We start from the raw sequence: 25,981 nt of genomic DNA, 5'->3' as shown, positions 1-25,981 counted from the left end.
AACTTTAAAAAGTAGCCAGACATGGTGGTATGAATCTATAGTCCCAGCTACTCAGGAGGCTGAGGTAGGAGAATCTCTTGAACCTGGGAGGTGGAAGTTGTAGTAAGCTGAGATCAGGCCACTGCATTCCAGTCTGGGTGACAGAGCAAGACCCATCAAAAAAAAATAAAATAAAATAAAACGGTATTATGAGAATCAGAATAATTTATCCATTTTAAAATGTGTAAGCAACTACTATGTGTAGGTCCTAACAATTCTGTAGTACACAAAACAAGATAAAAATCCCAACTTTTATCTTACATTCCAATGCAGGAGACAGAAAAATAAGATATACAAGTTGGCCGGGGAAGGCTTCATTGAGTAAAAACCTGAAGGAAGTAAGAGAGCTAGCTTTACCAATACTGAGAGGAAGTGTGTTCTATGAAGACAAATAGCAAGTATAAAGGCCCTGAGGTGGAAGGAAGGGCATGTTCAAAAGCAGGAAAGAGGCTATGTAGACAGAATGCATGAGCAAGGAAAAGATGGTAGAGCATGAGAGCAGAGAGGTAATGCAGGACCAAATCATGCAGCTACTTGTAGGCCTTGAGTTCTTCTGAGTGAGACAGAAAGCTGTTTGAGAATTTTCAACAGAAAAATTACATGAACCAAGGGAACTGTTAAAAGGGTAACTCTGGCTGCTATGCTACAAACAGACTGCAGCGAAGCAAAGGAAGCAGCTGGGAGACCAATTAGGAAGTTATTTCAACAAAACGGGCAAGAATGATAATTTGGACCAGGACAGTGGCAGAGGGAATGGTGGTAAGTGATCAAATCTGGATATATTTTGGAGATAGAACTAACAAGATTTGCTAATAGACCAGATGTTGGGTATTGGACAGAGAGAGGAGTCAACAGTGGTACCAAGGTTTTTGGCCCAAGCAGCTAGAAAAATAGAGCTGGCAGTAACTGAGAGAGCAGGCTGCAGGAGAAGCTGGTTTGTGAAGCGCAGTTAGACACATACCAAGTTAAGGATGCCTATTACACATGTCAAGTAGGCAGTTGGATATGTAAGTCTAGAGGTCAAGGGACAGGTCTTGACCACAGATGGATATGGAAGCCATCATCACACAGATGGTATTTAATACTGTGGGTCTGGATGAGATTCCTGTCCTAGAGAATGGGACAGAAAAGTGGAGCGGTCCAAGGACTGATTATTGGAGCACGCCAAAATCTAGAAACAAGGGAGAGGAAAAGGAACCACCAAGATAAATCAAAATAGTATATTAACATTAGATATGTAAAAAGAATTTCAATAGTTCCTAAGGTTGAATTAATGAGAAAAGTAATAGACACACAATCAGGAACTCTATAATGAGACAGCCAAAGGGTCCCCAGAGAAACTCCGACCAGCCTGCTCACTGGGAAAATGGGTGGAGCCTCAGAAAGTCTATGCTGTTTGCAGGGAAATGGAACTGGGCTTCTCATGATCCGGTATGGTAATCTGGGGATTCAATCTGTGAGATGGGGGCCTGTTTACAGGAATCTCTCTCGCTTTGCTGAGTGTTTTCCTTTATACCCAATAAACCCTGCCCTTCCCCACCCTTCAAATCGTCTGGGAACCTAATTTTTCATGGTCGTGTGTCTTTAGCTGACCTAAGAAAAAAGTCCTATAACAATAATATTGCTCAAATGATGTATTCCAGGATAATTAGAAGGAATACTTCCTGACTTAATTTTTTTCATGCCAACTAAGGAAGACTAAAGAAAGGAAGAAAAGCTTGCACAGAGAAGCTGGCAACTGAGGGTGCTGACATGCTTCCTGAATAATAGCAACATAAAAGGCCAGAAGGACATACCTCAGGAATGGCTGTTGGAAGACAATACAATTCAGAACTGTGGCCTCAACAATTATTTACGGAGCCACTACTGGCCACAACAATTATTTACAGAGCCACTACAGAACCACTAGGAAGTACAAAATAAATGGGTTTGCAGAAGAAGCACCTTCCAAAGAATATGTTTGAAGCCCCATGACTCCAGGTAAACAATATATAATGACTAAGCTAGTTTAATTTGTTTTCATCACCTGTAATATTACACGGGAAGTAGCAGAAGCTTTGTGGTTATATATGCTATTTTTAGAAAAAAATCCATCTTTGCACAATTAAATATAAAAATAGTCATCCAGACAAAAGCAAAGGTTTTAACTTAAAACCTCAAATTAACCCCAAACCCAACATCTTGGGTTTCCTCATCACCTGCCCCCATGCTAAGAATTCAAACAGTTCCAGTACCCAATCTTGGTATGAAGCCCAAATCTAAGAAGACTCTGAATTGACATCCTAAAATAAACAGAATCACCAGAATAAGAAAAGGCAAAATACAGCTCACAAACGTATGCTTATTTATTAATTTTTGAGGCAGGGTTTCAGTCTGTTGCCTGGGCTGGAGTGTAGCGGCACAATCTCAGTTTACTACAACCTCCTCCTCCCAGGCCCAAGTGATTCTCCTAACTCAGCCTCCTAAGTAGCTGGGACTACAGAAGTGTACTACCATACCTGACTTGATTTTTTTGTTGTTGTTTGTATTTTCTGGAGAGATGGGGTTTGCCATGTTGCCCACGGTGGTCTCCAACGCCTGGGCTCAAGAAATCTGTCCATCTCAGCCTCCCAAAGTGCTGGGATTACAAGCATATAATCCTGGTCCACAGATTTAATAGTAAACACTTCTGATTTTTAGACATAAGATAATCTCATCAACAATACTTATTAGCCACTGGCCTATTCACCATCAATTCTTTACAGTCATACAACCTACAAACCCAGTTCACCCACCTTGGGTGAGGCCAATAATTCGACACAGATGACTTCAAGACTGAATGAAGTGGGGCAACAACTCTCGATCATTAAGGATTTGCTGACCTTGATTAAGAATCTGATAACGAGAAACACCTTAACCCACCTGTGATCTATCTGGATAAACTGGAATTGGATAAACCCGGTTTATCCAGTTATATGGTTATACCACATAACCTGGTACTCTGGAACTAAAACTTCCAAGAATCACTGGGAAATTTACCAGTGGAACATCCTCAAAACTACCATAAAGCACCATTTCAAAGAGGAACTGAACACCTTAAAGAAGCTGTAAAGACAATTAGGTGAGATAGTATTCCATCAGACACTAATTTAGTAACCATACATTGTATTAAGGATACAGTGTTAGAATTCTTGTGGAAAATTACAATACAGAAGATGCTTTTTTTTTTTTTTTTTGACACAGAGTCTCGCTCTGTCATCCAGGCTGGAGTCCTGTGGCACAACCTCAGCTCACTGCAGCCTCTACCTCCTGGGTTCAAGCAGTTCTCTTGCCTCAGCCTCCAGAGTAGCTAGGATTACAAGTGTCCACCACCACACCAGCTAATTTTTGTATTTGTAGTAGAGATGGGGTTTTGCCATGTTGGCCAGGCTGGGCTCAAACTCCTGATCTCAAGTCTTCTCCCCGCCTTAGCCTCCCAAAGTGCTGGGGTTATGGGCATGAGCCACTGCACCTGGCCACATCCTTGACAAAGTGAAAATAATCCAGAGAAAAAGATTTAACCAAAAAAGTAACCTAGAAATATAAATATAATATTAACAGATACCTAATAAACTATAATTATATGTAGTTGTGCTAACAGGGACAGTAGATATTCAAAATGAATATAAAAAAATAAAATGAAGTAAGCAGGCTAAGAGCAAACAGCAGAGGAAGAGTAAAAGTCCTGAAAACTGAGGGATAAAGTATTTTAACACAGCTTGATGTTGAAATGAGATGGGGCACTGAGGTCAGATTAGGTATAAAAAAAAAAAAGCAAGTTCCAATTATACGCTGCCTATAAGAAATCCACTTTAAAAAAGAAAATAGAAAAAAAAAGAAAAAGAAAAAGAAAGAAATTCACTTTAAAAACAAAGATAAGCAGGTTGAAAGTAATACAGAGACGACAAAGATGACATTACAACCAATCCCATAAAAATACAACAGACGCTCAGAGACTATTATTTTGGGGGGGGGTGGAGTTTCACTCTTGTCCCCCAGGCTAGAGTGCAATGACATCGATCTAGGCTCACTGCAACCTTGGCCTCCCGTGTTCAAGCAGTTCCTCAGAGACTATTATTACAAACACTTCCATACACACAAACTAAAAAATCTAGAGGCAATGGATTCATTCTTGAAAACATACAACCTCCCATGATTAAATCAGGAAGAAGCTGAAACCCTGAACAGAAGAATAATGAGTTCTGAAACAGAATCAGTAATTAAAAAACCTACCAACCAAAAAATGCCTGGACCAGATGGATTCACAGCTGAATTCTACCAGATGTACAAAGAGCCAGTACCAATCCTACTGAAACTATTCCCCCCACCCACAAAAAAAAAATTGAGGAAGAAGGACTCCTCCCCAACTCATTCTACAAAAATGACATCATCCTGATACCCAAATTTGGCAGAGACATAACAAAAAAATAAATAAAACTGTAGGCCAATATCCCCGACGAACGTGGATGCTAAAATCCTCAACAAAATATGAGCAAACCAAATCTAGCAGCAAGTCAAATTATTAATTCACCACAATCAAGCAGGCTTTCTGCTTGGGATTCAAGGCTGACTCAACATATGCAAATAAATAAATGTGATTCATCATATAGACAGAATTAAAAACAAAAAACACATGATTTCAATAAACATGGAAAAAAAACCGTCAATAAACTCCAACATCCCTTCATGATAAAACTCCTCAACAAACTAGGGATTGAAGGAACATCAAAATAGTAACAGCCATTTATGACAAATGGCCAACCTACTAAATGAGCAAAAGCTGAGAGCATTTCCACAGCCAACATGCTGAACGAGCGAAAGCTGAGAGCATTTCCTTTAAGAACTGGAAATTAAGAATGCCCACTCTCACCACTCCCATTCAACATAGTCCCACGGAAGTTCTAGCCAGAGCAATCAGGCAAGAGAAAAAAATAAAGGCATCTAATTAGGAAACGAAAAAGTCAATAATCTCTCTTCACTAACAATATGATTCTACACCTAGAAAACCCTAAAGATTCAGCCAAAAGGCTCCTAGACCTGATAAACAACTTCAGTAAAGTTTCAGGATACAAAATCAATGTACAAAAATCAGTAACTTTTCTATATACCAATAATATTCAAGCTGAGAGCCTGAAGTCCACAATTATAGTTGCAGATTTCAACATTCCTCTCATAATAATTGATTAAATAGAAAATGAGTAAGGGTAAAGAAAACAAACAATGCTATCAATCCCATTTACAATACCCACAAGAAAATGTAAAATGCCTAGGAATACATCCAACGAAGGAGGTGAAAGGCTCAACTACAAAGCACCGCTGAAAGAAATCACAGATGACACAAACAAATGGAGAAATATTCCATGCTCATGGGTTAGAAGAACCAACAGTGTTAAAATGCTTATACTGCTCAAAGCTATCTACAGATTTCAATGCTATTCCTATCAGACTACCAATATCATTTCACATAGTTAGAAAAAAATATTCTAGGCTGGGCACTGTGGTTCACGCCTGTAATCCCAGTACTTTGGGAGGCTGAGACGGGTGGATCACCTGAGGTCAGGAGTTCAAGACCACCCTGGCCAACATGGTGAAACCCCGCCTCTACTAATAATAGCCGGGCATGATGGTGCACACCTGTAATCCAGCTACTCAGGAGGCTGAGGCAGGAGAATTGCTTGAACCCAGAAGGTGGAGGTTGCAGTGAGCTGAGATTATGCCATTGCACTCCAACCTGGGTGACAAGAGCAAAATTCCATCTCCAAAAAAAGGGAAAAAAACTATTGTAAAATTCATATAAAACCAAGTAAGAGTCCAAATAGCCAAAGCAATTCTAAGCAAAAAGCAGCCAGAGGCATCACATTACCTGACTTCAGACTATACTACAAGGCCACAATAATCGAAACAGCATGGTAGTGACACAAAAATGATGGCTGGGCACAGTGGCTCACTCCTGTAATCCCAACATTTTGGGAGGCCAAGGTAGGCGGATCATCTGAGGTTGGTAGTTTGAGACCAACCTGACCAACATGGAGAAACTCCGTCTCTACTAAAAATACAAAATTAGCCGGGTGTGGTGGCGCATGCCTATAATCCCAGCTACTCAGAAGGCTGAGGCAAGAGAATCACTTGAACCGGGAGGTAGAGGTTGCAGTGAGCAGAGACCGTACCATTGCACTCCAGCCTGGGAGACAAGAGCAAAATTCTGTCTAAAAAAAAAAAAAAGAGACACAGAGACAAATGGAACAAAATAATAAACCCCAAAATTAAGCCATATACCTACAACCAAGTGATCTTTGACAAATGGTATAGGATAACTGGCTAACTGTATGCAAAAGAATGAAACTGAACCCTGATCTACCACCATATATGGTGGTAAGACATATATTAAAGACAGATTAAAAACTTAAATATAAGACCTCAAGCTACAAAAATCCTAGAAGAAAACCTAGGAAATATAATTCTCTGCTTACATTTTTCTTTTCTTTCAAAGAAAGAAACAAAAGCTATATCCAAAGAAATACCATTATGGACATTGGCCTTCGTAAAGAATTTATAACTAAGTACTCAAAAGCGATTACAACAAAAACAAAATTTGACAAGTGGGTCCTAATTAAAACAAAGAGCTTCTGCACAGCAAAAGAAACTATCAACAGAGTAAACAGACAACCTACAGAATAGAAGATATTCACAAACTATGCAACCAACAAAGGTCTACTATGTGGAATCTGTAAGAAACTTAAATCAACAAGCAAAAAACAAATAACTGTTAAAAGTGAGCAAGGGACATGAACAGATACTTCTCAAAAGAAGACATACAAGCAGCCAACAAACATGAAAAAATGCTCAACATCACTAATCATCAGAGAAATGCAAATAAAAATCACAGTGTGATACCAGCTGACACTAGTCAGAATGGCTATTATTAAAAACAGAAAAAAATAACAAATGTTGGCAAGGCTGCAGAGAAAAGCGAATGCTTACATCTGTTGGTGGGAATGTAAATTAGTTCAACCACTGTGGAAAGTAATTTGGAAATTTCTAAAAGAACTAAAAACAGAACTGCCATTCGACCCATCAATCCCGTTATGAGGTAAATACCCAAAGGAACAGAAACTGTCCCACCAAAAAGACACATGTAATTCTACGTTCACTGTAGCACTACTCACAACAGCAAAGGCATGGAATCAACCTAGGTGCCTGTCAACGGTGACCTGGATAAAGAAAACGTGGTGCACATATGCCACAGAACACTATACAGAAATAAAAAAACAAAATCATATCCTTTGCAGCAGCACACATGCAGCTTGAAGCCATTATCCTAAGCGAATTGAGGCAGAAATGGAAAACCAAATACCACATTTTCTCACTTACAAGTGGGAGCCAAAAACTGGGTACACATGGACATAAAGATGGAACAAAAAACACGGGAACAGGCAGGAGGGGAAGAGGTGGGAGAAGGCTGAAGAATTAGCTACTGGGCACTATGTTCACTGCCTGGGTGATGGGTTAAATCATACTCCAAACCTCAGCATCACACAATATACCCTTTGTGTACCCGCTGAATCTAAAACTTGAAATAAAACAAAAAAATTCTTATCTTAGGGTCTTCTAGGAAACAAAATCTAAGACAGCATCTATTAAAAACAGCTACAGCCAAAAAAAAAAGTAAAAGAATAGAAAAACATATGTCATGCAAACACTAATCAAAAGAAGGCTGGGGCTAAGCACGGTGACTCACGTTTGTAATCCCAGCACTTTGAGAGGCCAAGGTGGGTGGGTCACTTGCGGCCAGTTCAAGACCAGCCTGGCCAACATGTAAAACCCTGATTCTACTATAAATAACAAAAATTAGCAGGGTGTGATTATAGCACACACCTGTAATCCGAACTACTTGGGAGGCTAAGGTATGAGAACCACTTGAACCTGGAAGCTGGAGGTTACCGTGAGCCGAGATCATGCCACTGTACTCCAGCCTGGGCAACAGAGTAAGATTCTGTTTCCGAAAAAAAAAAAGAGAGAGAGAGAGAAACAAAAAAGTCCAAATTATAGTTGTAGATTTTAATATTCCTCTCACAATAATTGGTTAAATAAATATGAAATTAGTAAGGATAAAGAAAGCTACATTATCAACCACTAGAGCTAATGCATATTTTTAGAACACCATACCCAACAATGGCAGAAAAAACACTTTCTTTTCAAATGCACACGACACATTTATCAAGACAGACCATAATGTGGGCCATAAAACAAGTCTCAATTAACTTAAAAAGACTCAAATCATACAAAGCATGTTTTCGAGAGGGAAAATTACAGCATTAAAATGCTTAAATTAAAAAAGCAAACAGGTTTCCAAATTATAAGCCTTAAGAAATGTAAAAAGGGCAAACTGAACCCATAATAAGCAGAAGGAAGGAAATAACAATGACTAAAAACCAATGAAATAGAAATCAGAACAACTATAGAGTCCTACATATCTAGTAATCAAATGTGTAAATAAAATCTTTTCCACAAAGAAAACTCCAGAACCTGATGGCTTCACTGGTGAATTCTACCAAACATTTGAGAAAGAAATAACTCTGATTCAGGAAAGATTCCAAATTTAAAAAAAAAGAAGGAAAGAATACCTATTCTATATATATCCTTTCAGAGAAGAGAAGAGAATACTACTAAACCCATTCCATGATGCAAGCATTATCCCTGATACCAAAAACAGACAGATATTACAGAACTACAGACCAATATCCCTAATAAACAAAGAGGTAAAAATTGTACACAAAAGTTTAGCAAATTGAATCCAACGGTATATAAAAAGAACACATCATGACTAAGTAGAGTTTAGTCCAGAAGTGAAAGATTGGTTTAACATTTAAAATCATGTAATATAATTCACCATAATAAAAGACTAAGAAAAACAATCATACAGACTATAAAAGAAGTAAACTTGTTTTTATTCATAGATGCTATGATCATCTATTTTGAGAAACCTAACATACAAAAAAGTTACTAGAACTGTCTAAAGGTCACAGTATAAAAGGTCGAGAAACAAAAATCAACTGTATTTCTACATAGAAATAAAAAAAATTAAAAATTAAAATTGAAAACCCAATACCATTGCCGGGCATGGTGGCTACACCTGTAATCCCAGCACTTTGGGAGGACAAGGCAGGAGGATCACCTGAGGCCAGGAGTTTGAGACCAGTCTGGGCAACATAGCAAAACCCTGTCCCTGTTTTTAAAAAATAAAAATTAGGCCAGGTGGGGTGGCTCACATCTGTAATCCCAGCACTTTGGAAGGCTGAGGCAGGTGGATCACAAGGTCAGGAGTTCAAGACTAGCCTGGCCAAGATGGTGAAACCCTGTCTCTACTAAAAAAAAAAAAAAAAAAAATTACAAAAATTAGCTAGGCATGGTGGCAGGCACCTGTAATCCCAGCCACTCGGGAGACTGAGGCAGAATTGCTTGAACCCAGGAGGCAGAGGTTGCAGTGAGCCGAGATCGTATCACTGCACTCTAGCCTGGACAACAGAGCAAGACTCCGTCTCAAAAAAATAATAATAATTAATTAAAACTCAGTATCATTTAGAATAGCATAAAAATATAAAATATTTGTGATAAATTTAACAAAAAAGTACAATGTTCATATAAAATAAACTATAAAACATAGTTAAATGTACCATTTTCAAGGGTGAAAGATTCAATTTTGTTAAAAAAAATTATCCTAAAACTGATCTATAAACTAAATACAATTCCTTTCAAAATCCCAGTAGGATTTTTATAGAAATCAATGAGCTGATTCTAAAATGTATATGAAAATGCAAAAGATAATGGAAAAAAACAACAAAGTTAGGGGATTTACTCTACCTGACTTTAAGGCTTATTTAAAGTGAGAGTAGCTAAAACAGTGAGGTACTATATTAATGGAAAAAAAAATGGGGTCCAAGGATACACATACATGGTCAATTGATTTTCAACAGAGGTTCTAGATCAATTTAATGAAAAAAAGATAGTATTTTCAACTAGTAGTGTTGAAACAACTGTATATGCAAATGCAAAATGAATCTCAATCTATGCCTTATACCATATATAAAAACCACTCAAAGTAGGTTACAGACCTAAATGTTGGCATTTTTAAGTATCAGAGTTTTTAAATTATAAAAATTATTGAGGCTAGGCATGGTGGCTCATGCCTGTAATCCCAAAACTTTGAGAGGTGGAAGCAGGCAGATTACTTGAGGCCAGGAATTCAAGACCTGAGCAGTGTAGCAAAACCCCATCTCTACAGGAAATACACAAAAATTAGCTGGGCCTGGCAGCATGTGCCTATATATAGTCTCAGCTACTAGGGAGGCTGAAGTGGGAAAATCACCTGAGCCCGGAAGGTTGGAGTCTGCAGTGAGTGGTAATTGTACCATTGCACTCCAGCCTGTGTGATAAAGACCCTGTCTCAAAAAAACAAAACACTTCTCAAAGAAAATGTAGAACACAAAATGCCTGAATCACAAAAGGAAAAGTTTACAAGTTAAACTTTATCAAAATTTAAAAACTTTTGCTCTTTGAAAGACACTATTTAAAAAGTGGAAAGGGTCACACCTGTAATCCCAGCACTGTGGGAGGCCCAGGAGGGCGGATCACCTGAGGTCAGGAGTTCGAGATCAGCCTGGCCAACATGGTGAAACCCTGTCTCTACAAAAAAATACAAATATTAGCTGGGCATTGTGGTACACACCTGTAATCCCAGCTACTCAGGAGGCTGAGGCAGGAGAATCACTTGAATCCAGGAGGAGGAGGTTGCAGTGAGCTGAGATCATACCACTGCACTCCAGCCTGAGTGACACAGCCAGACTCAGTCTCAAAAATAAATACGTACATACATATATACATAGTGAAAAGGCAAGCTTAGATAGACAAATATTTACAAAGTATATAGCTCATATAGCACTTTTATCTTTAAGTTTTATACCTTAATAAGACAACCAATTTGCTTATTAAAAATAGGCAAAATATTTCTACAGATACTTAACTGAAAACAAACAAAAACCAAAACCAACATATGAATGGCCAATAAGCACATGAAAGATGTTCAACACTCAGGTAGGTTAGCCTCTACCTCTATGAATAGCCCTACCTCATATTATACCCAATTCCTTATAGAGAACATAGAAATAGAGAACATTTCTATTTTCTATTTTAAATACTTCTGCATAGTTTAAAAATACTTTTCTGTAAATGTGTGTTTTGGCCAGGCACAGTGGCTCAAGCCTATAATCCCAGCACTTTGGGAGGCCAAGGCAGGTGGATCATTTGAGGTCAAGAGTTTGAGACCAGCCTGGCCGTCGTAGTGAAACCCTATCTCTACTAAAAATAACAAAAATTGGCCAGGTATGGTGGTGTGCACCTGTAGTCTCAGCTACTTGGGAGGTCGAGGCATGAGAATCGCTTGAATCTGGGAGGTGGAGGTTTCAGTGACCCAAGATTGCATCATTGCACTCCAGCCTGGGCAAAGACCAAAACTCCATCTCAAAAAAATAAAAATAAAATGTGTGTGTTTCATATCTTTCAATAAAATTTTTAAAGAGAGGTTACATAGCCCCAGCTATTAAATTCATAATGAGTCCCATTCTTTTGACTGCTGTGACTTAAGAACTGTGAAATATTTAGTAAATCATCCTTCTATATATTAACTGAGGTTTAAAAAGAAATGGTCTGACTAGGGAAAACAAGCCAAGAATGAATGAATGAATGAATCAACGGATGGATGGAGAGATAGATAGTAAAAAAAAAGTAATGGTCATAGATCGATAGATTCTAGAAACCAACATTTGAAAATGACTCACATTAATCTAAAAGATATATGTAGATATCAAATAAATATTTGTTGAATAAGTGATTATACATAGGCTTATTTAAAATCCAGGAAAATGACACATCTACAATGCCTAAAGATAAAATTTCTCTTTATATATATAAACTAGTCTCTGGGGTTGTTCTGTCAAGCTCTTTATTAGGATAGCTATTAGGACAATCAATTCCACCTAATTGAAGTCAATTTACAACCAAAAGTACCTAGTAATTTCAATGGGAAAAATATACCAGGAGATTAACTAGCAGTCAAAAGCTGATTAGCAATAAGATTAAGTAAATAAGATTAAACATAGGTAGGGTACTAAACACTAATGTCTAAAAATAATATGCTCAGTTTTAAGACTCCTAATTAGTCTCCCTGTCTTCAGTCTTGTCTCCGTGAAGTTATACACCTTTAGAGTGATGAATTGATTATGAATGCTTACAACAGATTGTAGCAAAAGGGAACATGCAGGAAAGAAACAGTTACTGAAAGCCATTACAGAAGAAGTTCAAACGAGGTTTGAACTCAAATACCTGGATGATACAAATCAAAAATAAACATGAGAGATATTAAGAATCATAAAAAGAAATCTCAGAATACAATGAAATTTAATGATTTAAGACACAGGGCTATGAGATGGTTTCCTAACTTGTATGCTCATATCCTAACCTTACAATTAAAAATATAGTGAAAAATCCAGATAGCATGCATAAACAAAGTGGGTATTAAATAAGAAGGAAGGCTGGGAGTGGTGGCCCACAGCTGTAATCCCAGCACTTTGGGAGGCCAAGGTGGGCAGATCACCTGAGGTCAGATCAGACTGGCCAACATGGTGAAACCCCCTCTACTAAAAATACAAAAAATTAGCTCCTGATACAGAAAATCAGGAGCTGAGTAGCATACCTGGCTAATTTTAGTCCAAGCTACTCCGGAGGCTGAGGCAGAAGAATCACTGGTACACAGGATGGGGAGGCAGTGAACCAAGATCATACCACTGTATTCCAGCCTGGGTAACAGAGCAAGACTCTGTCTCAAAAAACAAATAAATAAGAAGGAAAACTCAAAGGAGGAGATAAAAAAGAGAAGCAAGAATTGAAAGACCATGTTGTTAAAAAAAAAAATCAGTATTTTTTCTTGGGAAAATGATATAAAAATATCACTTTCATTATTAAGAAACGGGCTTCTTAAGACAGGAAACCATGGGCTATGTTTTGTTATAATAAATTAATATTCTGGGTGCCAAAATCTGACCTACTAGTAATTTCCCCCACATACTTCATCTAAAAATGCTTTTTCTTCTGCCTGTGAAGTTTTCCCCTCATTCTCTATGGGTTGATTCCTAATGTTCCTTAAAGGCTCACTCACACTTGATTTAACTGTTTATCTACTCCCACTACCTTCCCTCCTTGACTATAAACAATTTGTAAACAGGGATTACGTTTTGGATTAACCAGCACATAGAGCAGCTTGATGAATGTATATTCTTTAATTCTGTAAATATACCCTGCCATAAATATGCCAGCCCAGTGCTGGTTACTGAGTTAAACAAGTAAGAGCAAAGCTTAAACAAGCTGGATGTGGAGGAGTGTGCCTGTAATCCCAGCTACTTAGGAGACTGAGGAAGGAGGATTGCTTGAGCCCAGGAGTTCAAGAGCAGCCTGGGTAACATAGTGAGAACCCCCTTCTCAAAAAGAAAAATATAAACAACAAAAACATCTTATAGTTTAGTATGAGACAGATATAAAAGAAAACAAATCAGCTGGGAGTGGTGGCTCACTCCTGTAATACCAGCACTTTGGGAGGCTGAGGTGGGTGGATCACAAGGTGAGGAAATCGAGACCATCCTGGCCAACATGGTGAAACCCTGTCTCTAATAAAAATACAAAAACAGGGCCGGGTGCAGTGGCTCACACCTGTAATCCCCAGCACTTTGGGAGGCCAAGATGGGTGGATCATGAGGTCAGGCATTTGAGACCAGCCTGGCCAACATAACAAAACCCTGTCTCTACTAAAAATACAAAAAATTAGCCGGGCGTGGTGGCAGGCACCTGTAGTCTCAGCTATTCAGGAGGCTGAGGCAGGAGAATCGCTGGAACCTGGGAGGTGGAGGCTGCATTGAGCCAAGATCGTGCCACTGCACTCCAGCCCAGGCAACAGTGCAAGACTCCATCTCAAAACAAGCAACAACAAAAAATTAGCCAGGCATGGGGGTCAGACAGGAGAATCACATTAATCCAGGAGGTGGAGGCTGTAGTGAGCCATGATCGAGCTACTGCACTCCAGCCTGGTATCAGAGTGAGACTCCATCTCAAAAACAAAAACCAAATTAATGCCAGAGTGAAAGAGCAGGTAAGAATCGATGGAAAATTTATTTGCAAACAACAGAGCAATGATAGTTTCCAAGGGAACTGAGAACAACATACACTGCCCAGTATTTTGCTGTACCTTACTGTTTTTTGCAATAACTCAAAATCTGAAGACACAATCAATTACTTAACAGGAAGATGAACAAAAATAACACATTAAAGACTACATCATAGAATGGAAAAACTTTCAAGAACCCTTACAAATTCACTGAAAGCTCTGGTTAAATTCCCCCATTAAAATGAAGGAAAAAAAAAGTACTATTTCATTTTAGTTAAATTATATGTAAATTTAAAAGTACAGTGGCAGTGGCTCATGCTTATAATCCCAGCTGAGGCAGGAGGATCACTTGAATCTAGGAGTTTAAGACCAGCCTGGGCAACACACTGAGTGAAACCTTACTTCTACAAAAAAAAAAAAAAAAAAAAAAAAGAATGAACAAAATTAGTTGGGTGTGGTGGCACACACCTGTAGTCCTAGCTACTCGGAAGGCTGATTCCTGGGCCTACAGCCAGGCTTGTGTAGCACTCGCATGACTTTGTGACTGACTGGTGTTTTCCCATTTGGACTGTGGCCTGGGCAGAGCCCCTTGCATGTCCCACAGTCAGGGGCAGCCAGGACTCTTCCTATCCTCCTGGAATGGGGAAACCTTCCTTATCCCCTGCCCACATCCCTTCTCCAATAAAGCACCTATGCTCTCAGCAACAACCTGCCATGTGCTGTTGCTGGGATGTTTGTAGTTTTAAAAAAAAACAAAAAAAAACAAAAGGGAGCAGGATCAATTGAGCCCCAGAGGTAGAAGCTACAGTGAGCTGAGATTGTGCCACTGCACTCCAGCCCAGGTGACAGAGTGAGACCCTGTCTCAGAAAAGAAAAAAAAAAGTAAAAAATAGTAGGTGATTATACTTGGAGTTCATTTCCTCATGCAAAATATCACTTCAGAAGTTTGTTTATGGAAGAAAATCTATGTATTCCTTTAGTGTGTCTAGAAGGAATTGAAGAAAAGAAAACTTACCGTCCATAAGGATACCAGCGGTGCTTAGTAGTAAAGAACATTTTGCTAAGTTGTTCTATCATAGGTCCTTGTTCAAGGGGTTCAACTTTTTCTTCCAATCTGGTTTTTAGGATTTGATCATGTGTTTCTTCATTATTATGCACAGGATCTGGCCGAGGGATAGGCTACAAAATAATCAGTAACAAACAGCATGAAGATGTAGGAATGTTAGCCACCATTTGTTTGAGATTACAATAAAACAATTACAATACTCAGTAATTCACTTTAGTACCTTAGGGTGGGCAAATAAGTTATCAAAACAAAGTTTCATTTAATGGCATTATTCATTAGTCAGATATATTTTTCTTCTCACACCAAATTTTAGGTTTCTTTTCTAACAATAAAGTTCTTATTTAAGCCAGATGCAGTGAGTGGCTCACGCCTGTAATTCCAGCACTTTGGGAAATCGAGGCAGGAGAATCACTTGAGCCCAGGAGTTCAAAAGCACAAGATCAGCCTGGTCAAAATGGTAAGACCAAAAAAAAAAATTAATTATCTAGGCCTGATGGCATGCACCTGTAGTCCCAGCTACTCAAGACGCCAAAGTGGTAGGATCACTTGAGACCAGGAGGTTGAAGCTACCTGTGATCACACTACTGTGCTCCAGCCTGGGTGACAGAATGAGACCCTGTCTCAAAAAAAAGAAAGAAAGAAAAGGGAAGAAAAGGGAAGGGGAGGGGAGGGGACGGGGAAAGAAGGAAAGAAAAGAAAGGCAGACAGGCTGGTGTGGTTGCTCATGCCTGTAATCCCAACACTTTGGGAGGCCAAGGTGGGAGGTCACTTCAGTTCAAGAGTTCAAGATCAGCCTGGGCAACACAGCAAGACCTTATCTCTACTAAAAAATAATTTTTTTTTAAATGAAGGTCTTATTTAACTTTCTTATTTTCCCCAATAATAAAGTACTTATTACTTTAGTTTCTGTTTCTCAAAGGTATAAATTATGCCTATTATTTAACTTAAAAGTTTACCATCTACTTTATATATCATTAAGGTGAGAAACAATGAAAAACTTTTCATTGAAAGTGACATTTCCTATGTCCAATGGAAGCAGAAAATTTTCAACATTTTCATTTCAGGTGACTACATTGCCACCAAATAGTACTTTGTTGTAATTTAAAAAGCTTTTCCCCAAAGTTAATAATTACTAAAAATCTCATTTCCTCAACACACATGAATGATAAACAACATATTCCGTCAGTAATAGTGGCTCACTAAAGACTTTAAGAATCATTGTTGCCAGGCGCGGTGGCTCACGCCCGTAATCCCAGCACTTTGGGAGGCTGAGGCGGGTGGATCACGAGGTCAAGAGATCAAGACCATCCTGGTCAACATGGTGAAACCCTGTCTCTACTAAAAATACAAAAATTTAGCTGGACATGGTGGCATGTGCCTGTAATCCCAGCTACTCAGGAGGCTGAGGCAGGAGAATTGCCTGAACCCAGGAGGCGGAGGTTGCGGTGAGCCGAGATCGTGCCATTGCACTCCAGCCTGGGTAAGAAGAGCGAAACTCTGTCTCAAAAAAAAAGAGTCATTGTCATGGCCAGCCATGTTGGCTCACATTTGTAATTGCAACACTTTTGGAGGCTGAGGTGGGAGGACCACTTCAGCCCAGGAGTTTGAGACCAGCCTGGGCAACATAGTGAGACCCAATGTCTACAAAAAATTAAAAAACAAAAAATGAATTAACTGGGCATGCTAGTGCATGGCTGCAGTCCCTGCTACTTAGAGTCTGAGGCAGGATGATCCCTTAAGCCCAGGAGTGCAAGGCTACATTGAGGCATGACTGCACAGTATACTCCAGCCTGGGCAACAGAGTGAGACCCTGTCTCAAAACAAAACAAAATGGAAAACAAAAGGAATCACTATCTTGGAGGGTCAAGTTACCTATATTTTAAATATTAAATGATATTAAGGTATGTAACAAAGATTGTAACATTCAATACTACATAAAGCTATCATAATGAAAGTAACATATTCAATAATACGTAACAAAATAGTAACACTGCCTTGCTTTAAAATCACAATATCTATGTATTATAATAGGATCAAAATCTGAATTTAAAACCAGACAAGAAACAATTCAAACATAGATGTTTTCTTTACATTCATACACTATTAGTGACACCTACTTTCTACCAGTGTATTAAATAGTATAGCATGTATTTTTATATAGATTGTGCCACTGCACTCCAGCCTGAGCAACAAGAGCAAAACTCTACGTCAAAAAAAAAAATTGAGTGTAGCCTAAGTATACAGTGTTTGTTTATAAAGCATACAGTACTGTACGGTAATGTCCTAGGCCTTCACATTCACTCTCCACACACTCACTGACTCACCCAGGGCATCTTCCAGTCCTGTAAGCTCCATTCATGGTAAGTGCCCTACTTATATATAGTTATCTTTTATACCACATTTTTACTGTACCTTTTCCATGTTTAAATGTTTAGATACATAAATATTTATCAATGTGTTACAATTGCTTAAAGTATTCACTACAGTAATATGTTGTATACATTTGTTGCCTGGGAGCAATAGGCTATACCATAAAGTCTGGGTGTGTAGGCTACACCATCTAGGTTTGCACAAGTAACACTATGATGTTCACATAACAATGAAATTGCCAGCGATGCACTTCTCAGAACATATCCCCATTGGTAAGCAATGCATGACTGTACTGCAGAAATGCATAGGTAACAAAGGTATCAGTGAAAAGCAGAAAGGGAGCCAAGTCAGAGCCTTGTCACAAAGACCAGAATGGGGCCGGGTGTGCTGGTAATCCAGCACCTTGGGTGGCCGAGGCAGGCAGATCACTTGAGGCCAGAAGTTAGAGACCAGACTGGCCAACACGGCAAAACTCCATCTCCATTGCAAATACAAAAAATAGCCAGGCATGGTCACAAGTGCCTGTAATCCCAGGTATTTGGGTAGCTGAGGCATGAGAATCGCTTGAATCCGGGGGATGGAGGTTGCAAACAAGATCACACCCCTGCACTCTAGCCTGGTTGACAGAGTGAGACTCTGTCTCAAAAACAAACAAACAAAAAAACAACAACAAAAAAAACAGACTGGGCAAGGTACAGTGGCTCATGCCTGTAAACCCAGCACTTTGGAAGGCCAAGGTAAGAGGACTGCTTGAGTCCAGGAGCTCGAGATCAACCTGGACAACATAGTGAGACCCTGTCTCTACAAAAATTTTAAAAATTAGCTGGACATGGTGGTGTGTGCCAGTAGTCTCAGCTACCCAGGAGGCTAAAGTGGGAGGATTGTTTGAGCCCAGGAGGTCGAGGCTGCAGTGAGCTGTGATTGCACCACTACACTCCAGCCTGGGCAATAAAAGCAAAACTCCGCCGGGTGCGGTGGCTCACACCTGTAATCCCAGCACTCTGGGAGGCTGAGGCGGGTGGATCACGAGGTCAAGAGATCGAGACCATCCTGGTCAACATGGTGAAACCCTGTCTCTACTAAAAATACAAAAAATTAGCTGGGAGTGGTGGGACGTGCCTGTAATCCCAGCTACTCAGGAGGCTGAGGCAGGAGAATTGCCTGAACCCAGGAGGCGGAGGTTGCGGTGAGCTGAGGTCACGCCATTGCACTCCAGCCTAGGTAACAAGAGCGAAACTCTGTCTCAAAAATAAAAATAAATAAATATTAAATTTAATTTTTAAAAAAGCAGAATGTTTCCTATGAGGGATAACAAACATCATAAGGAACATATGCAAGAACAAATAATAAAGAGGTTATGCCTTTATTTCCTTTAACTAGAAATCTTAAGTTCCGGAAAAACATTTTCAGAATATTAATATTTTAACAAAATATATATCTGGCAACAGTGGGAAAAAGAATCTTTTTATTTGTATCTAGGAAAAATAAGCAACATGTTTTAGATTCAATGAGTAAATCACCAGAAAATCCAAAATGCAATCATCTTAACTTTCTTAAAGCCAATCTCAGTTAATATTTCAACACATGACCAAAGGATCTTTCCATGGCTCAAAGAACCATCAGGTCCCCTGGATTTGCAGCCCTACCTCTTGAGAAAAGAAGACAATCAAGTCTGAATTTTAAGCCATGTTTGAGAATATTTGCGTACTGTTATATATGCTCTACATGAGACTTGTAATTCTGGATTCAAAAAAACATTTCTTTTCTTTTCTTTCTTTTTTTTTTTTTTTAAGAAATGGGGTCTCACCATGTTGCCCAGGCTGGAGTGCAGTGCCTATTCACAGGTAAAATCCCACCATCGATCAGTCCAGAAGTTTTGACCTGCTCTATTTCTGACCTGTGCCAGTTCACCCTTGCATAGGCAATCTGGTGGTACCCACTCCTGGGAGGTCACCATATTGATGCTCAACTTAGTGTGGACTCCCAATCAGCATACAGCACCATTATTTCTATGCAGTCATTTATTCTGAGTTGTTACCTGTTTCCTTTCAGTGAATGCAGGAGTTTAACACGTACAGCCCAGAACTTCTAGACTCAAGCAATCCTCCTGCCTCACTCTCCCAAGTAGCTGAGACTCGCCACTGTGTTTCTGCAAAAAGAACCTATCTTACTCTAATAACATGTTCTCAAGAATGTTTCTTACTTTGCAACTTAATCTACAATTTATTGCTTGACAAACAAAAAAGTCCATGCTGTCTTATGCGAATGTCTTAGCCCTAAAACAAAAAAAGCCCTTAAGCATGAAGAGGGAGAAACAACTTTATTCATTTAATAGAAAAATATTTGTTGTACACCTACCAAGTTCAAAGTGTTATTCCAGGTGCTGAAGACAGAGCAGGGGAAAAAACACACAAGGCCCCATCCTCATGGAACTTACATTTTAGTGGTGGGTGATAGCCAGAAAACATCCAGTATGCTAGAAATGATAAATGCTACTGAGAAAAGTAAATCAAAGAACAAGTGCCGGAGGATAGGTACAACTTTAAATACAGTAGCTGAGGAAGGTCACACAAGATAACAAATAAGGAAAAAGACCTTAAGGATAGGGAGTAAACTATAAGGTAAAGACATTCCAGGCAAAGGAAGCAGGAAATACAAAAGCTCTGGGCTGGGCGTGGTGGCTCATGCCTGTAATCCCAGCACTTTGGGAGACCGAGGTGGGCGGATCATGGTGATGTCAGAAGATCGAGATCATCTGGCCAACATGATGAAACCCCATCATACAAAAATTAGCTGGGGGTGGAGGCATGCACCTGTAGTCCCAGCGACTCAGGAGGTTGAGGCAGGAGAATCACTTAAACCTGGAAGATGGAGGTTGTAATGAGCTGATATCACGCCACTACACCCCAGCCTGGCAACTGAGAGAGAAGAAAGATTTTGTCTCAAAAAAAAAAAAAATCTCTGAGGGAGGAGCTTGCCTAATAGAGTTGAAGAACAGTTGCGGTTGTGGTCAGTATGGTGACAGTGGAGTGATTACTTGAAAACTGGTAGGAGTGATTACCTAGAGAGAGGAATATTGATCATGTGGGAGAGAAGATAATTGTCAAAACAAAGGAAACACAACAAAGTGGATGCGGGGGAGGTGGGCATGTATGCAGAGGAATGATGATAATCATAAACCATGGTACAAATCTGTGCTGGGTGAGGAGGGAGTGAGAACGTGGGAGATACATGAGGGACTGTGAAAAAGTGGATGGATCAATGGATGCAGGTTACAAAGAAGGAATAAATAATTCTTGGAGCTGGGAGACCCAAGAGGGACTGGTAGTAAACTATTGGAATTCTTAAAATTTAAATTGGGAAGGAGGAGTAGCAATTATTGGTAATTAGAATATCTCTAGGGAATCATAGGGAATCCACCCATGGAAGTGGGTGGCTGAGGTAGGGAGAGAAGATCGTGAAGTGAGACACCACAGTATTAGATCATCTACATAGATACTAAAATAATGAAGAATGAGTGTAAAACAGTATTGGAGAAAGTGTGACAGCAATCTTACAATAGTCAAGGAAGTGCACGGTGGTGAGGGAGGAGAAATAACCTGGCAGTTGGTAGGTGACAGCAGTAAAGAACGATAGTAAATGATGTAGTTTGATGATACAAGCTACAAAGCTAGAAATTGTTAGGAAGAACGAGAAATGATCTAGATTGACAATGAGGAGCTACAGGGTTATCTTTAGGCCCAGTGGTAAAAGGGTATGGGAGAGAAAACAGCATCTACTTAAAGGCACAGCTGGGGAAGTTATGTCTCCAGGGTACAGCCAGGTTTTTATTAGAGTCAGAAGGTGAAGGCAATATTCTGAAATAGGTTAAGCTTGTAAAAGATTTTGCTAAGGGTGGCAAGTTCTACAAGTACAATGGAAAAGTTTTGAGAGTTGAGGAGGGTCAGATGCAGAGAAATAAAGAGCCATATAAGGATTAGTCTAGATGCTGAAAAATGACCTGGCATTCCTAGTATAACTGCTAAAACACAGTAAATAAACTGAATATATGCAACAAGGTAACAATGGACAAAAGTACAACATAGTGTCACTTGGAGGGTTTACAGGTCAAAACTCAATGATGTAGGCCTAATTTTTCCTAACATTGCCCAAATAAATGAAACAAACAAGGCACTTGATTAGTGCCTATGATACCTGGCTTTTGTTTCCTAAGAAAGCTGGGAGACAAAATGGTGAGTTTAAAAAGGAATATAGAAATTCTTTGTCAAATCAACCAGCACTGTGATGACTTAAACCATCTAATTATTATTTCCTCCTCAAAAAGCAAATCAATGCCAGGTGCGGTGGTTCACCGTTGTAATCCCAGCACTTTGGGAGGCTGAGGCGGGCAGATCACCTAAGCTCAGGAGTTCAAGACCAGCCTGGGCAACATGGTGAAACCTTGTCTCTACTAAAAATCCAAAATTCAGCCGGGCATGGTGGCAGTTGCCTATAGTTCTACCTACTCAGGAGGCTGAGGTAGGAGAATTGCTTGATCCCAGGAGGTGGAGGAGGTTGCAGTGAGTCCAGTCGTGCCACTGCACTCCTGTCTGAGTGATAGAATGAGACCCTGTCTCAAAAAAAAAAAAAGAAAAAGAGCAAATCAAACATTTCCTAGTAGAAGGAGACTTAAAGAAATAGGAGAAAGCATTTCAAATATAAAAAAATAAAAAGACTTGGGTCAAACTAAAAATAAATTATATTAAAAACAATACAAAATCCTCTTCTATCTAGTACTTGGCTTTAAAAAAAAAAAAATAGGGGGCAGGGTGCGATGGCTTACACCTGTCTGAGCACTTTAGGAGGTTAAGGTAGGTGGATCACGAGGTCAGAAGTTTGAAACCAGCTTGGCCAATATGATGAAATACCGTCCGTACTAAAAATACAAAAATTAGCCGGGTGTCGTGGTGGGTGCCTGTAATCCCAGCTACTCGGGGAGTGAGTGTGAGGCAGAAGAACTGCTTGAACCTAGAAGGCGGAGGATGCAGTGAGCTGAGATCACATCACTGTACTCCAGCCTGGGTGATGGAGAGAGACTCCGTCTCGGGGGCAAAAAAAGGGAAAAGAAACCTACCTATGCCATTCAGAATATATTTTGGCCCATTAAAAATAAATAAATAAATAAGAAATTCACCAAACCTTAAAAAGATTTTCAGAACCATCAACAGTAAAAAAGTTACAAAATGGCACTCTAAAATACAACTTTTTTTTTTTTTTTTTTGAGACGGAGTTTCTCTCTTGTTACCCAGGCTGGAGTGCAATGGTGCAATCTCGGCTCACCGCAACCTCCGCCTCCTGGGTTCAGGCAATTCTCCTGCCTCAGCCTCCTGAGTAGCTGGCATTATAGGCACGCACCACCATGCCCAGCTAATTTTTTGTATTTTTAGTAGAGACGGGGTTTCACCATGTTGACTAGGATGGTCTCAATCTCTTGACCTCGTGATCCACCCGCCTCGGCCTCCCAAAATGCTGGGATTACAGGCTTGAGCCACCATGCCCAGCCTAAAATACAACTTTTTCACAATTGTCTAGATTATAATATGAGGTAGTATGGGACAATGCATTTTATAATTTTATACTAGATGTATTTAATCCTTAACCAGAAATCTACCCAATTTTTTAGACCAGAAAACTGATGCCATAATTGTATTTAAATGGTTCATTTTGTATTCTGGAAAAGACTGTAAAGAAAGCAGATGAAAAATAAGAGAAAAATCAAAATAGTAAAATTAAAAAGCCAAAACTAAATCTAAACCAAACAAAGAAAATCAGACAACTCGCTTCTCTTTGGATACTATAAAAAAGTGTAAACATTTCTAACAGCAAATTAAAACCTACAAGAAAGTTTCTCATACATACTTTTGTGTGTTCATATGGAATGTCCACAGAAGGGTGGTAGCATACTATTGTCCTGCCATCAGAAGTCAGAGCAAGCTCTACTTTGCTAAAAAAGAATGTTTTAGAATAAAGTTATCCTGTATGCAAGGCAAAATGATTATTCTTTTTTATTTTTTGAGATGGAGTCTCGCTATGTCACCCAGGCTGGAGTGTAGTGGGCACTCCAGCATAAAGCTAAAATTAGTGCCACGTCTAATTTTAGCTTTAAGAATAATCATTCTGGGCCTGGCATGGTGGCTCAGGCCTGTAATCCCAGCACTTTGTAAGGCCAAGGCGGGTAGATTGCTTGAGGTCAGGAGTTCAAGACCAGCTTGGCAAAACCCCATCCCTACTAAAAATACAAATAGTCAGGTGTGGTAGTACACACATGAGGTCCCAGCTACTCAGGAGTCCAAGGCAGGAGAACTGCTTGAACCAAGGAGGCGTAGGCTGCAGTGAGCCAAGATCACACCATTGCACTCTAGCCTGGACAACAGAACAAGACTCCATCTCAAAAAAAAAAAAAAAAAAAGCTAAAATTAATTAATCACAAATTGCTAAAGAGAAGATACTACATCACCGGATTGGCAAACCTGGTACCTATAACATAGGAGACAACTCCCATAGAATATGTCAGCTTAAATACCACAACAAAATACATTTGTAGCTAACAGAGAACAGGCATTAGATTGTTTTACCATGCTTTCAAGACTGAAGACCATAACATGGCTACAACGAACATTTAATCTGTCAAATGATTTCTTCATGAAAAGATAGTTTTATATAATGCAAAACACTAATATGACTCAATCTTTCCAGGTTAAAAAATGTTACCTACTCCAATTTCATCACTATCATAGCACTCACTAGATGTACAGTTAACACTAGTGTTGGCTGGGCACCGTGGCTCACGCCTGCACTTTGGGAGGCCGAGGCAGGCGAATCACCTGAGGTCGGGAGACAGAGACCAGCCTGAAGCATGGAGAAACCCCATGTCTTCCCCAAAAAAAAAACTAGTGTCAAGGCCAGGCACCATAGCTCACGCCTGTAATCCCTACACTTTGGGAGGCCAAGGCAGGAGGATCACTTGAGCCTCAGGAGTTTGAGACCAACCTGGGCGACATGGCAAAATCCCATCTCTACAAAAATACAAAAAATTAGCCAGGTGTGGTGGCACATACCTGTAGTCCCAGGTACTTGTGGGGGCGGGGGTGGGTGCTGAAGCAGGAGGATAGCTTGAATCCGGGAGGTTGAGGCTGCAGTGAGCTGACATAGTGCTACTGCACTCCAGTCTGGGCAACAAAGTGAGACCCTATCTCCAAAATAAAAATAAAAAGCCAACCATGATGGCTCACGTCGGTAATCCTTGCATGTTGGGAGGCCGAGGGAGGCAGATTGCTTGAGCTCAGGAGTTTAAGACCAGCCTGGGCAACATGGCAAAACCCTGTCTCTACAAAAAATACAGAATTAGCCGGATATGGTGGCACATTCCTTTAGTTCCAATTACTTGGGGGACTGAGGCAGACGAATTACTTTAACCTTGGAAGTTGAGGCCGCGGTTAGCTGAGATTATGACACTGCACTCCAGCCTGGGTGACAAAGTGAGACCCTGTCTCAAAAATAAAAATAAAAGGCTGAGTGCAGTACATCATGCCTGTAATTCCAGCATTTTGGGAGGCCCAGGTGGGCAGATTATCTGAGGTCAGGAATTTGAGACCAGCTGGCTAACATGTCAAAACCCCATCTGTACTAAAAATACAAAAATGAGCCAGGCACAGTGGCATGTGCCTGTAGTCCCAGCCTGTAGTTCAGCAAGAAAATCACCTGAACACGGGAGGCAGAGGTTGCAGTGAGTCAAGATCAAACCACTGCACTCCAGCCTGGGTGACAGAACAAGACTCCATCTCAAAAACAAAATAAAAATAAAACTAGTGTCAAGAGAGAAGAAAATATTTTTATTATAATTTGTTATAAAAACAACATAGCTTAATAAAATGCTACAGTTTCTGCACATCAGACTCTGCTGCAGAGAAAAAAAAGACAATGTTATATGTTATTCCTAGTTCTTATACTGACTGAATTGAATAAGTACTAAATAAACAGTGGTTAAATTAAATATGTGTAATTTAGAATTATTCAATATCAAACAAAAGAAAAGATAAATAATGGCTTAAGCTAATAGATATGAACCCTATAAAAACTAATTAACTTTTCCAAAAAGCTAAAGCATGCTTCAGGAAGAAAAGAGAGCAGTTCTAAACAGCATGTCTGTCTTACAACAAATTAAGTATTCAATGAAACACAATGATAATGATTTTTATTTAAAATGTTTATAAGCCCAGATACTGGGTAAATAAAATCAT

General features: G+C 39.5%; 1 protein-coding gene across 26 annotated transcripts in view; it reads right to left on the bottom strand.

The window, feature by feature from the left end:
* The window catches only part of MRPL42 (mitochondrial ribosomal protein L42), a 47,275-nt gene that overhangs the window by 4,546 nt on the left and 16,748 nt on the right, over positions 1–25,981 (bottom strand). For 16 of the 26 annotated variants that reach the window (XR_013522000.1, XR_013522003.1, XR_013521999.1 and 13 more), the window contains 2 exons: positions 23,601–23,685; positions 15,282–15,445 (listed from right to left, as the gene is read on the bottom strand). Coding sequence is in view for 18 of the 26 variants with exons in the window: in XM_078337058.1 (XP_078193184.1) it covers positions 15,282–15,445; positions 23,601–23,685 (249 nt within the window). In the remaining 8 variants the exon portion in view is untranslated. Of the gene's footprint in view, positions 1–15,281; positions 15,446–23,600; positions 23,686–24,799; positions 25,642–25,981 lie in introns of all 26 variants that reach the window. The other 10 variants (XR_013522008.1, XR_013522005.1, XR_013522006.1 and 7 more) reach the window with 1 other exon arrangement.

Source organism: Callithrix jacchus, chromosome 9 (genome assembly GCF_049354715.1).
Source record: "Callithrix jacchus isolate 240 chromosome 9, calJac240_pri, whole genome shotgun sequence".
Classification (NCBI taxonomy): domain Eukaryota; kingdom Metazoa; phylum Chordata; class Mammalia; order Primates; family Cebidae; genus Callithrix; species Callithrix jacchus.
Note: the sequence above shows the minus strand (reverse complement) of the source record. Positions and strands in the feature narration are given on the sequence as shown.